Raw genomic sequence first — 13,659 nt, 5'->3', positions numbered from 1 at the left:
GTTTTGACATCTTTCACTTTAAAGGCTTAATTACATAAAATATGTAGCACAGTAACAGGTCACTCATCCCAATTGGGCTGTGCTGGTGTTTATACTCCATGAGTCTCCTCCTATTCTATCTACCTCATCTCAGCCATTCAGCATATCTTTCTATTCCGTTTTCTCTCATGTACTTGTCCAGTTTCCTTTTGAAAGCATCTAAGCTATTTGCCTCAACCACTTCCTGTGGTAGCGAGTTCCACATTCTAACCACTTTGTGAGTAAAGACATTTCTTCTTATTTCCCAATTGGATTTATTAGTAACTATCCTGTATTTATGGCCCCTAATTTTGGATTCTCCCTCAAGTGGAAACATTCTCTTCACATCTACCCAATCCAGCCCATTCGTAATTTTAAAGATCACCTGTAAATCTTCACTTTTCTGAAGAGAAAAAGCCCAACTGTCTCTCTTGCACTTTCTCCAGTGCTTCTATGTCCTTTCTTTATAGTATGGAAACCAGAACTGTGCACAGTACTCTTGAGTGCGGCCTGACCAAGGTCCTGTGCAAGTTTAACATAACTTCACTACTTTTGAATGCTGGCGTTTGACTTATGAAACATGGAAAATAGGTGCAGGAGTAGGCCATTTGGCCCTTCGAGCCTGCGCCACCATTCAATAAGATCATGGCTGATCATTCACCTCAGTACCCCTTTCCTGCTTTCTCTCCATACCCCTTGATCCCTTTAGCCATAAGGGCCATATCTAACTCCCTCTTGAATATATCCAATGAACTGGCATCAACAACTCTGTGCGGTAGGGAATTCCACAGGTTAACAACTCTCTGAGTGAAGAAGTTTCTCCTCATCTCAGTCCTAAATGGCTTATCCCTTATCCTTAGACTATGTCCCCTGATCCTGGACTTCCCCAACATCGGGAACATTCTTCCTGCATCTAACCTGTCCAGTCCCGTCAGAATTGTATATGTTTCTATGAGATCCCCTCTCATCCTTCTATACTCCAGTGAATACAGGCTCAGTCGATCCAGTCTCTCCTCATATGTCAGTCCTGCCATCCCGGGAATCAGTCTGGTGAACCTTCGCTGCACTCCCTCAATAGCAAGAACGTCCTTCATCAGATTAGGAGACCAAAACTGAACACACTATTCCAGGTGAGGCCACACTAAGGCCCTGTACAACTGCAGTAAGACCTCTCTGCTCCTATACTCAAATCCCCTAGCTATGAAGGCCAACATACCATTTGCTGTCTTCACCATCTGCTGTACCTGCATGCCAACTTTCAATGACTGATGTCCCATGGCACCCAGGTCTCGTTGCATCTCCCCTTTTCCTAATCTGCCACCATTCAAATAATATTCTGCCTTCGTGTTTTGCCACCAAAGTGGATAACCTCACATTTATCCACATTATACTGTATCTGCCACGCGTTTGCCCACTCACCTAACCTGTCCAAGTCACCCTGCAGTCTTTTAGCGTCCTCTTCACAGCTCACACCGCCACTCAGCTAAGTGTCATCTGCAAACTTGGAGATATTACACTCAATTCCCTCATCCAAATCATTAATGTATATTGTAAATAGCTGGGTCCCAGCACTGAGCCCTGCGGCACCCCACTAGTCACTGCCTGCCATTCTGAAAAGGACCCGTTTATCCCGACTCTGCTTCTTGTCTGCCAACCAGTTCTCTATCCACGTCAGTACATTACCCCCAATACCATGTGCTTTAATTTTACACACCAATCTCTTGTGTGGGACCTTGTCAGAAGCCTTTTGAAAGTCCAAATACACCACATCCACTGGTTCTTCCTGGAACACTCTACCAGTTACATCCTCAAAAAATTCTAGAAGATTTGTCAAGCAGGATTTCCCTTTCATAAATCCATGCTGATTTGGACTGATCCCGTCATTGCTTTCCAAATGTGCTGCTATTTCATCTTTAATAATTGATTCCAACATTTTCCCCACTCCTGATGTCAGGCTAACCGGTCTATAATTACCTGTTTTCTCTCTCCCTCCTTTCTTAAAAAGTGGTGTTACATTAGTTACCCTCCAGTCCATAGGAACCGATCCAGAGTCGATAGACTGTTGGAAAATAATCACCACTATTTCTAGGGCTACTTCCTTAAGTAATCTGGGATGCAGACTATCAGGCCCCGGGGATTTATTGGCCTTCAATCCCATCAATTTAGCTAACACAATTTCCCGCCTAATAAGGATTTCCTTCAGTTCCTCCTTCCCACTCGACCCTCTGTTCCCTAGTATTTCCGGAAGGTTATTCGTGTCTTCCTTCGTGAAGACAGAATCAAAGTATTTGTTTAACTGGTCCACCATTTTTTTTTGTTCCCCATTATAAATTAACCTGAATCTGCCTGCAAGGGACCTATGTTTGTTTTCACTACTTTTTTTCTCTTCACGTTGCCAGCAAGCTTCCTCTCGTACTCTATTTTCCCGCTCCTAGGTACAAGTTTAGGTACAATCCACACTATTTAAAAAACGGGCTTTCGCTTGTATCAGCCTAAACAATAACCATTGCCCATTTGCATTAATGTTAATTTCACAGTTGCTTCTTATAGCATCTTAAGTGCTCTGTTTATTTCAGGCAGAAACAGCTGTGCTTACTTGCCAGGTCACACCTCGCAGTCTTGATCTGCAACATTCTTGCTATATACTTTTGAATTAACCAGGTTTTCACTGTCATGAACAACAGAATGTCGTCAATTGTTGTCTTGGCCCCTAGATTAAAGGCATCTACAGTGGGCTAGAGAAACAATTTAGCAGCTTGCATGACTTAATGACCAGTAAATCAGACTCACTGTATACATTTGAGCATGCCAATGTTCACCATCCAGGCTCTCACACACAGAATTACTGGTTCATAGAATGATACAGCATAGAAGGAGGCCTTTCGGCCCATCGTGCCGTGATAAAAGGCAAGGTACCAAAAGGCAATGAACACTGCTGGAACTGTCCCCAGCAGGAGTTGTGATGTCTGGAAAGATGGAACAAAATTTAACAATTCTGAAAAAGAAATACTAGCTTTGCTTCGCTATTATTTTCTGGCATGTTTGTACCTGTACTTTGAATAGAGTTGATGTGTAACTTTTTACTTTGAAACTGACTTTCTTACTATTTTTAGCCTACCACGAAATGTGTGAGCTCGGCACAGCAAAAAGCTGGGAAAACCATAGTGGCACGTATGACAGGGCGATCTGACTCATTCCTGAAAGGAGTAAAATGTGGATCGAACCAGGGAGTGGCACCACCAATGACCACCGTATGTGTGGAAAGACATCATCCAATTACACAGGTAATAAAAAGCTCACTGCTTCAGATTCAGTGAAATAAGACATCGATGTTAATGCATCCTCCTCCACTAGATTTGTTCTGTGTGGAGGAAGCTCAGAAATGTTGTACCTAGGCACATTGGTGTCACTGATCCACATTTCCGAGGGATTAAATGTATTTTTTGTATCCATTAACCGTTGGAATGGTTTGTAATACTTCCAGGTGTTAACCTCTGTTTTACCCTTTCTCCATAAAATGCTTCTGTGCTGAGCCAGTTGTTGTAGTAATGTCGAACACGCTGGATAATAGTATAGAAGTATTCACCTGTGCATTCATGGCACATAAAGAAATGAACCACGGAATTTTTGGGATAGCTCTGAAAGGGTATGATTAGTTTAAGAAATGGTCAAAGCTGTAGCGGTGGTTTTGTTTTTGTATTAGAATGATAGAATCATAGAAACTTACAGCACAGAAAGGGGGCCATTCGGCCCATCGTGCCTGTGGAGGCTCTTTGAAAGAGCAATCATGCTTAGTCCCACATCCCTGCTTTTTGTCCTGTAAGTTTCTCTTCCTCAAGTATCAGTCCAACTCCCTTTTAAAATAATATATGGAATCTGCTTCCACCAGCTTTTCATATAGTGTTCCAGATAACTGAGTAGAAAATGTTTCTCCTTTATATCTTTTGCCAGTGATTTTAAATATATGACTTCTGGTTATTGAGCCACTCGCCAGAGGAAACAACCTTTGTCTACTCTATCAAAACCCCTCACCATCTTGAAAACTTCTATTTGGTCACCTCTTTCCCTTCTCTATTCCAAGGAGGGGGAGTGTAATGAACCCAAAGCTGATCCTTGGGGAACACCATTGGAAACCATCTCCCACTCTGAAAATATCCATCCCCGACCACCGCCGCCCTCTGCTTCCTGTCACTGAGTCCTCTTCTCATCATCGCTGATAGCATCCTAGTAAACCTCCTCTGTGCCCTTTAAGGCCTTTGCATCTTTCCTGAAGTATGGTGTCCAGAATTGTCCACAATACTGCAGCAGTGATTTATAAAGATCTAGCATGATCTCTTTGCTTTTATATTTAATACCTCTATTTATAAACCCAAGTAACCCATATGCTTTTTTAACCACCTTATCAACTTGGCCTGCCACCTTTAAGGGTTTGTGTATATGGACACCAATGTGTCTCTGCTCATCTACACTTTTTTTCAAAATCATGCAATTTATAGTCTATAGTTTTTCCATATTAGTCCTTCCAAAGTGCATCACCTCACACTTCTCTGCATTGAACTCCATCTGCCATGCTTCTATCTATTTCACCATCCTGTCTGTCATCATGAAGTCTGCAACTATCCTCATCACTAGCTACTACTTTACCAGGTTTCGTATCACCTGCAAACTTTATAATGCTGCTCCCTACACCCGAGTCTAGGTGATTTATAAAAATTGTAAAGTGTAATGAACCCAAAGCTGACCCTTGGGGAACACCACTGGAAACCATCTCCCAGTCTGAAAACATCCACCCCATACCACCACCACCCTCTGCTTCCTGTCACTGAGCTAATTCCGTATCCATACAGCTCCTTTCCACTTAATTTCATGAGCTTCTATCTTCTTTACAAGCCTCCTGTGTGACACTTTGTTGAATACTTTCTGAAAATCCATATATACATCTACTGAACTATCTTGGTCAACTTTCTCCATTACCTCATCAAAGAATGGAATCAAGTTAGTCAGACATGATTTGTCTTTAACTAATCGATGCTGGCTCTCTTTCATTAAACCATGCCTTTCCAAATGAAAGTTTAATTTATCCCCGATGATGATTTCCAATAACTTCCCCACTACCGATGTTTGGCTGACTGGCCTGTAGTTTCCTGGTTTATCCCTTTCCCCTTTCTTGAATAGTGGTATAACATGAGCAACCCTCCAGTCTTTCGGCACTACTCCTGTATCCAATGAAGATTGAAAGATTGTGACCAATGCCTCTGCTTTGCTTCTTTCACAACCTAGGATGCATTCCATCCAGATGAGGTGACTGATCAACTTTCAGTAATGCTAATCTTTTCTATCTGTACATCTTCTCTATCTATTACTAAAATTGAGGATAGAAAGTGATCAATACCTAGAACAGGTTGCAAAGATGGGTGGTTGAGGCCAGAACAATGGAATAATTTAACAAACGGTGGGAAGGTGATGGGTTTGGTATTCCAGAGGGATGAGATAAAATGGGCGGAAGGCTCTTTTGATCGAAACCTGCCTTGAGTCGAGTTAAAAGCTGTGGAGGAGAAACAACTGTGTTTGGCATGAAAGAGGAAACCAAGCTTTTTGGAACCAACTTTAGCAAAGGAGGAAATGTAGTAGTTGCTTTTGAGAGTAGAGGAGGCTTTTGGTTGTGACTGTCAGTAGATGAAGCATGACTAAAGTACAGCCTCGTTAGTAACTGTTGGCTGGGCTGCGAGACATAAAAAAAATCTTTTAACAGTTGAAGGAAACAAAATGTCATTGTCTTGTTGAAGGCAGGGTTGCTAACTCTAGTTGGACATACCCATGGGGGTTTCATCGCACGACCTTCCACTTCCAACCGCCCCGCCCCCCTGCCATTGGTTACCCGACACGTCCAACCTCGCGAAGCAATGTAACGCTTTCCCACAACCAATTGGAAAGCAAACAGTCTAACCGTTAACTGATTGGATGATTCCTATCTTCAATATTTTTATAACTAAGAAACTCAAATTGCTCAAAGAAAATAGAAAAAACACAATTTGGCAACTTGGAGCAAAACTTTATTTTTACACAACGAGGGTTTAGGATTTGGAATGCACTGCCTGATAGGGTGGTGGGTACAGATTCAAAAGTGGCCTTCAAAAGGGAGTTAGATAAATACTTGAAGGAGAAAAAATTGCAGGGATGTGGGGAAAGAACGAGGGAGTGGGACTAACTGGATTGCTCTTCAAAAGAGCCGACACAGACTCAATGGGCCGAATCGCCGCCTTCTGTGCTGTACTATTCTATGATTCTAAGATTTTCTGCTAATCTTTCCTCATAACCTCACTTTGCTTCCCGTAGTAACTTTTTCAATTCCCTGCTGTACCTTCCATAGTCATCCTGATTATTAACTGAATCTTGCTCCTGACATTTATCAGAAGCAGATTAAGAAAAAGGGAGGTACAACGAGACTTTGGTGTCATGGTACATCAGTCATTGAAGGTTGGCATGTAGGTACAGCAGTCGGTGAAGAAGGCAAATGGCATGTTGGCCTTCATAGCTAGGGGATTTGAGTATAGGAGCAGGGAGGTCTTACTGTAGTTGTACAGGGCCATGGTGAGGCCTCACCTGGAATATTGTGTTCAGTTTTGGTCTCCTAATCTGAGGAAGGACGTTCTTGCTATTGAGGGAGTGCAGCGAAGGTTCACCAGACTGATTCCCGGGATGGCAGGACTGACATATGAAGAGAGACTGGATCGACTGGGCTTGTATCATTGGAGTTTACTAGAATGAGAGGGGATCTCATAGAAACATATAAAATTCTGACGGGACTGGACAGGTTAGATGCAGGAAGAATGTTCCCGATGTTGGGGGAGTCCAGAACCAGGGGTCACAGTCTAAGGATAAGGGGTAAGCCATTTAGGACCGAGATGAGGAGAAACTTCTTCACACAGAGAGTTGTTAACCTGTGGAATTCTCTACCGCAGAGAGTTGTTGATGCCAGTTCGTTAGATATATTCAAGAGGGAGTTAGATATGGCCCTTACAAGCTAAAGGGATCAAGAGGTATGGAGAGAAAGCAGGAAAGGGGTACTGAAGTGAATTATCAGCCATGATCTTATTGAATGGTGGTGCAGGCTGGAAGGGCCGAAACGCCTACTCCTGCACCTATTTTCTATGTTTCTAAGCCTCCTTTTTCTGTTTTATCTTTTATTTCTTTTTTCATCCAGGTCGCATCAGCTTTGGATACATTACCTTTTGCCTTCAAAGGAATATGCCTAGTTTGTACCTGAATGATCTTTTCTCTAATGCCTTCCATTGCTCCGTTACTGCTTTACCCTGCAATCGCCTTTTCCAATCTACCTGTGCTAGGTCCCTTCTTTAAATCACTGAAATTAGCACTTCCCCAGTTGAGCATTTTTATCTTTGATATTTCCTGGTCTCTTTCCATAATTACTCTAAACGGAATTATGTTGTGGTCACAGTTAGCTAGACGATATCCTACTGTCACACACTCCACTTGCCCGACTTCATTTCCCCGAACCAGATTCAACACTGCTTCCTTTCTTGTTGGAACTGGAAACATATTGATTAAGTTCTCCTGTCCATATATCAGAAATTACTCTCCTTCCCTACCCTTAGCACTAAGATTTTCCCAATCTGTATTAAGGTAATTAAAGTCTTCTAATTCACTATATTTTTGTTACATACCTTTGAAGTTTGCCAACAAATTTGCTCATCTATCTCTTCCTCACTGGAGCTCTTTTCTTTAGACTCCCAGCAATGTAACTGCTCCCCCTCAGTTAACTCGAGACAAATAGATTCAGTCCTAGATCCATCTATTTAGAACTGTAACATCATCCTTAATCCATACTGTCTTATCCTCCCCTCTTTATCATTCCTGAATACTTGGTAATCAGGAATATTAAGAACCTGTTCCGGGCCTTGTTTGAGCTATTTTTCTGTTAATGCAACCAGGTCACATTCCCATATGGCTATTTGTGCTTGCAGCTCACCAATCTTTTTAGTTACACTATGGGTCAAATGTAACACAAAGATGCCAAGTATAATTCTTGCACTCTGCCCCAAGAATTATGCTTTGACACTAACCTCAAAGTAACACCCCCTACTGTACCATTCTGAATTTGTTTCCCACATCAACAATCATTGTTGCCTCTCTGGATAGCCAATTTGTGACAAATAATAGGCTTGTTCTTTGGACTTGTGCCCACTAGAAGCTGAAATAAGGCACGGGACTCTTGCAGCCGAGAGAATGCGAAAGAGCACTTGTATGTGTTGATCTGGACCATCCAGTCCTTGTTCTTATAATTTATAATGTCATCTGAACCCCTCAAGTTTGTAGATTTTAAATGTTGACCAAGTATAACGCATAAAGCTACTTCACGTGGGTAAACCATTATTGCAGCCCTGAGTCCAACCTTTTAAAAACTAGTGACTAGAATATATAAATAGTTTAAAGCTAGTGTTATATTTTAATATTTAATGTCAGTTTAACATCTTCAGAGCCGGTCTTAAAATTTACAATCCAATTTATTTTAATGGGGTAATTTTTAAATAAAGAATGGCTTTGCTGATTTTTGCTGATTGCATTCTACTATTCTTTGTTTTCACAGGTGTTCAATTCTCTCTTTTTAAAATGAAAAATAAAACTGGAAAAATTGTGCTAGTGATCATGTTAGCCATATTAGACCAACAGGAAATGGATTAAGAAGATTATTGCAAAGTAACTGCATGGACAGAGAAGATTAATTTGTAGAAAAATGACAGGACTGAATAAATTGTAGAGAATATTTTGAAATAAATGTACTTTATTTTTTTAACTAACTGCTGCTAATGCCATAGTTTTTATACTATTTGATTACTCATTTATGTTAGGAAAAAATGATAGGGGGAAAAGGTTCAGTAAGTTTTGGTGAACTGTGTGGGTTCATGTTGTGATCAACTGATATAAATCTTCAGTGCAGAAAAATGTATATTTTGGGATGTGCTGCAAGAAAAAAGATGCAAGTATTCTGTCTCCTTCCATTTTGATAAATATTTCTCGGTTAAAGTCGACTATTTTAACTGCGTATTAATACACTTTTTTAATGTCAGGAACATAAAGCAAAATGTGCTTCAAATACTAGTTTTCATATGGTTTGACACAAGTAACCATATTCTAGATCCTATGTCTACCTTTTACATGGTCTACGTAATCTGGAATTAAGAGCCATTGTAAAAGTTTGTGGGTAATTGGTTGGGAGGTAGCAGATAGAGTTGGGATAAAGGGAACATTCTATGATTGGCGTGATGTGACAAGTGGTTTCTCGAGGTGTCTGTACTGGGGCCTTTGCTTTTCACCAGGCATATTAATGACTTGTATGAAGGAATAGAGGCTTATATATACAAGATTGTAGATGACACTAAGGTAGGACATTGTTGTGTAGATGGGGGCAAAAAGTTGCAAAGGGGCATAGATAGACGAAGTGGGCAAACTATGCCATGTGGTGAAATGGAAAGTCATCCACTTTGGATTTCAAAGACAAATTGGAATATTTTCTTCAGTGAGCAGCTTGGAGCTAAGTGACCATGTACAAGTCGCTAAAAGTTAGTGCACAGGTATAAAAAAAATCAAAAAGGTTAATGGAATGTTGCCTTGTATCTCGGAGGTTGAAATTCAAAAGAGAAGCAGTGATGATTCAGATGTACAGAGCCTTGATCAGATCCCATCTGGAATACTGCATTCAGTTTTGATCACCTTAATTCAGGAAGGATATATTGGCTTTGGAAGGGGCACACTGCAAATTCACCAGAATTATACCATAACTTAAAAGGTTTAAATTATGAGGACGTGTTGCACTTACTTTGTTTGTATTCCCTTGAGTTTAGACAGTTGAGGGGTGATCTAACTTGAGGTGTTTAAAATGATGAAGGGATTTGATGAGGTAGATGCAGATAAACCATTTCATTTGGTGGGGTAATCCAGGATAAGAGATCATAATGTTAAAATTAGAGCGAGACCATTTAGGAGTGAAATCAAGAAGCACATTTTCACACACAAAGGTCGTGGAAATCTGGATCCCATCCCACAAAAGGCTTTGGATACTGGGTTAATTGGAATTTTCAAGATTGATATAGATTTTTGTTTAGCAAGGGTATGAAGTGATATGGAGCAACGGTGGTTAAATAGAGTTGAGGTACTGATCAGCCAAGATCTAACTGAATGGTGTAACAGGCTCAAGGGACTGAATGGCCTAAGATAAAGGCATTTGTGTAAATGTGAACTTATTTTGCTACTCAGTTTATACCTACCAAAATAATAAGCTTTGTCTATTCGGTTTTAAAAAAAACTATTTGAAACTAACTCATGTGAAAATGCCTAACAAACCATGTGCACGTTCTTGTTTAGCCAGCCCTTACTTCCAATGCTGTGAAACTGGGCAGTAAATGGAAATTCTTCAACAGTCAACCTTTTCAAAGAACACCCCACTAGTTTTTCACCATTAGTCCTTGTGTTACAAAACAACTGAGCTAACAAATGCTTAGCAACGTGCAAGAATATGCAACATACAATATAAATGACTAGGTCATAGGATAAAACTAATGCAACCTACAGAATGTCAATTGATTCTCTCTGCATCGAACTGCAGAATTTAGCTCCACAGCTTGCCTGAAGGACTTCAATTGCAGTCTTTTCATACTGACCCAATTTTACCTCTGTGTGATTAAACTAACCTACAAAGTGACCCTATATTTATTCAGTATGCATGATGAGATTTTTTTACTGAATAATGAATTTGATATTTCATTTGTATGTAAACGATGAAAATATGAAGTTTTTGATTTTTGAAAAATCTGCTTGAAGTTATGGCAGTTGCTGGACATGTATGTAATATCCCAGCAGTGATGGTGAACCCCAGGCATGCTTTTACTCATGCAAAGGGACACATAACTGATCATCGTTAGTGGTGGCTTTTAGAGTCTAGAAAGAACAGAGATAATTATATCTGAGGTACTGTGTATTTCTAGGCTATGTCCAACAGGCATGCGGTCACACTGCAAACAGTTCAGTCATCCCAGCAGGGAAATTACAAGACAATGTTCAATGTTTTTTATATGTTACAATGTTACTCATGATCTCTCTCCCTCCATCCTTACTATAAAAGCAGAAGGGTGGAGTGGCAGGTGAAGCTGAACCTTGAAGCATTAACATTTGGGGACATGGAATAAGAACATTCTCTACCCATTCCTGATCTAAGTTGTAATAGGTGGGAAAGTACTGGGGGGCCTCCTTACAGATAGGAGGGGAAAATGTTACTGCATAAACAACACAAATGTTATACTGGAAGTTAGGGGGAAAACAGAGGGTATGTGCCTTCATGGAAAGGAAAATGCCCTTTAGGAGAAATTTTCTTTAGAAAAAAATTAAATATGCACTAAAGCATTTATTTAATTAAATTCACAGGGAGACCATGACTGCAATTGTACTGGGTAGTGCCATTAGCAGCACAATATGTATTTAAAATACTGCCTCCACTTTCAAAGCTCCTTTTTAGTCACGAATACTCTTAGAAACATAGAAAATAGGTGCAGGAGTAGGCCATTCGGCCCTTCGAGCCTGCACCACCATTCAATATGATCATGGCTGATCATTCACCTCCGTACCCCTTTCCTGATTTCTCTCCATACCCCTTGATCCCTTTAGCCGTAAGGGCCACATCTAACTCCCTCTTGAATATATCCAATGAACTGGCATCAACAACTCTCTGCGGCAGGCAATTCCACAGGTTAACAACTCTCTGGCTGATTGCCACAAACATTCAGTAGTAATTCAGGGCAGCGTGGCCACCATATTGCACTCCACTCGAGCTCAACCCCAACTCTGCTCTCAACTTTCTCCATCTTGGCCTGGTCTCCTGCTTCCTCCCACCAACAGTAGTCTGGATTTCATCTTAACTATAGATTACTAGCAGGATACCTAAACAGAGAAGAGTGTATTACAGTTGGCCCAATAACCATTTGACCAAGATCGAAATTCAATTCAATTGTACATTATTTCTGTTGATAATTTGCAGCATTCAATGTTTCCCCTTTCAATGTGAATCTGGTACACTTGCCTTCCCTACTGCACTCCACTTCCACAAATGCAATTTGGGGAACTTGCTGCATATAGCCTCAGTGATATCTGCATTAATGACCTAGATGAAGGGACCGAGTATAATGTATCCAAGTTTGCTGACCATACAAAGCTAGGTGGGACAGTATGCTCGGAGGAGAACACAAAGCGTCTGCAAAGGGATATAGATAGACTAAGTGAGTGGGCAGTAAGGTGGCAGATGGAGTATAATGTGGGGAAATGTGAGGTTATTCACTTTGGTAGAAAAACAGAATATTTTTTAAATGGTGAGAAACTTTTAAATATTGGTGTTCAGAGAGATTTGGGTGTCCTTGTGCAAGAAACACAAAACTAGCATACAGGTACAGCAAGCAATAAGGAAGGCAATAATGTTGTCCTTTTATTGCAAGGGGGTTGTAGTATAAGAGTAAGGATGTTACATGAAGAAGCAGCCTGATTTATCTTTCACATACGGAAAAGGAGGCAGAATGAACTTTATGATCTTGTTTAAATCAATGTACAGGTGACCTCATTTTGGCCTTTGAGTTCTGCTCTCACCAAGTCCAAGTCTAGTTTGTAAAACTACTTTGATACACCCGTATTTATATATGGAAAATGATGAATGCTAGATTATTCGATGTGGGGGGGTCTTCCTCCTTTGAATACAGTATCATTATTATATACAAGGTTCATTCTCTGACCTGTAGTAATGGGACTACTAAAATTAAACATTTGAGCATTTTGTGCTGCAAGTATATAAGCTTGGGACTTTTTCTGCTACCTCCAATCAAAAGGAGATTAGATATATACTTAAATAATGGAAGAGACATGGACATTCATCTGATTTAAATGGAAAGTATTCCTAGGTTATTTTTTAACCCTCTGATAGTTATCAGAATATATCTGTATGTGACAATACTGCATTCAGAGAATGATGTAGAATGCACCTACACTTAATCAACATTTGTTGAATAACTTTTTTTTTAAATCTCATCACATCTCAAGTCTCAAAATTGCCTCATTTATAGTGGGCAAGCTAATGAATACATGTCAGACTGGAACAAAATGGTAGCACAAATGCTTCTAAATTAGATTAGCAGTAGCACAATTAGCTTATTTCTATTTATGGCACTTGAACACGGTTTGGCATTTCTCAGTCTTGTTAAATTGTATTACCTTTCCAGCACACTTGCTACAGGTATTTAGCTATACAAAATTAAATAACGATGCCTGTGTGATTGGCTAACATATCTGTGTTTTGATTTGGTGGTGGTCATTTGCATCAGTATTCAATGCTAGTGCACCACAGAATATTCCAGTGGTTAGAAAACTTAAACTATCACGTTTAACTAGATGCAGCTTCTCATCAAAATGTAGGTACTCCCCAAAAGAGGTACTGAGAAAGAACAAAATTTTGTATGTCTTGATAAATGATGACTCACCTACTCAGTAACTGGAACATTGTCAGATTTTAATAAAATATAGTTGACTTCTTATGAAAAGCTAATTTCCTTTTTAAAACTGGTATACTGCAAGCTATTTTTGTCTGCT

The 13,659-nt window shown here is 40.1% G+C and overlaps 1 protein-coding gene across 3 annotated transcripts in view; it reads left to right on the top strand.

Annotated features, from left to right (window-relative positions):
- The window catches only part of poc5 (POC5 centriolar protein homolog (Chlamydomonas)), a 173,609-nt gene that overhangs the window by 157,995 nt on the left and 1,955 nt on the right, over nucleotides 1-13,659 (top strand). For 2 of the 3 annotated variants that reach the window (XM_070886119.1, XM_070886104.1), the window contains one exon: nucleotides 3,132-3,302. In XM_070886119.1, coding sequence (XP_070742220.1) covers nucleotides 3,132-3,302 — 171 coding nt within the window. Of the gene's footprint in view, nucleotides 1-3,131; nucleotides 3,303-8,626; nucleotides 9,092-13,659 lie in introns of those variants that run through there. The other variant, XM_070886110.1, reaches the window with a different exon arrangement.

The sequence above is a fragment of the Pristiophorus japonicus genome, chromosome 1, assembly GCF_044704955.1.
Source record: "Pristiophorus japonicus isolate sPriJap1 chromosome 1, sPriJap1.hap1, whole genome shotgun sequence".
Taxonomy (NCBI): domain Eukaryota; kingdom Metazoa; phylum Chordata; class Chondrichthyes; family Pristiophoridae; genus Pristiophorus; species Pristiophorus japonicus.
Note: the sequence above shows the minus strand (reverse complement) of the source record. Positions and strands in the feature narration are given on the sequence as shown.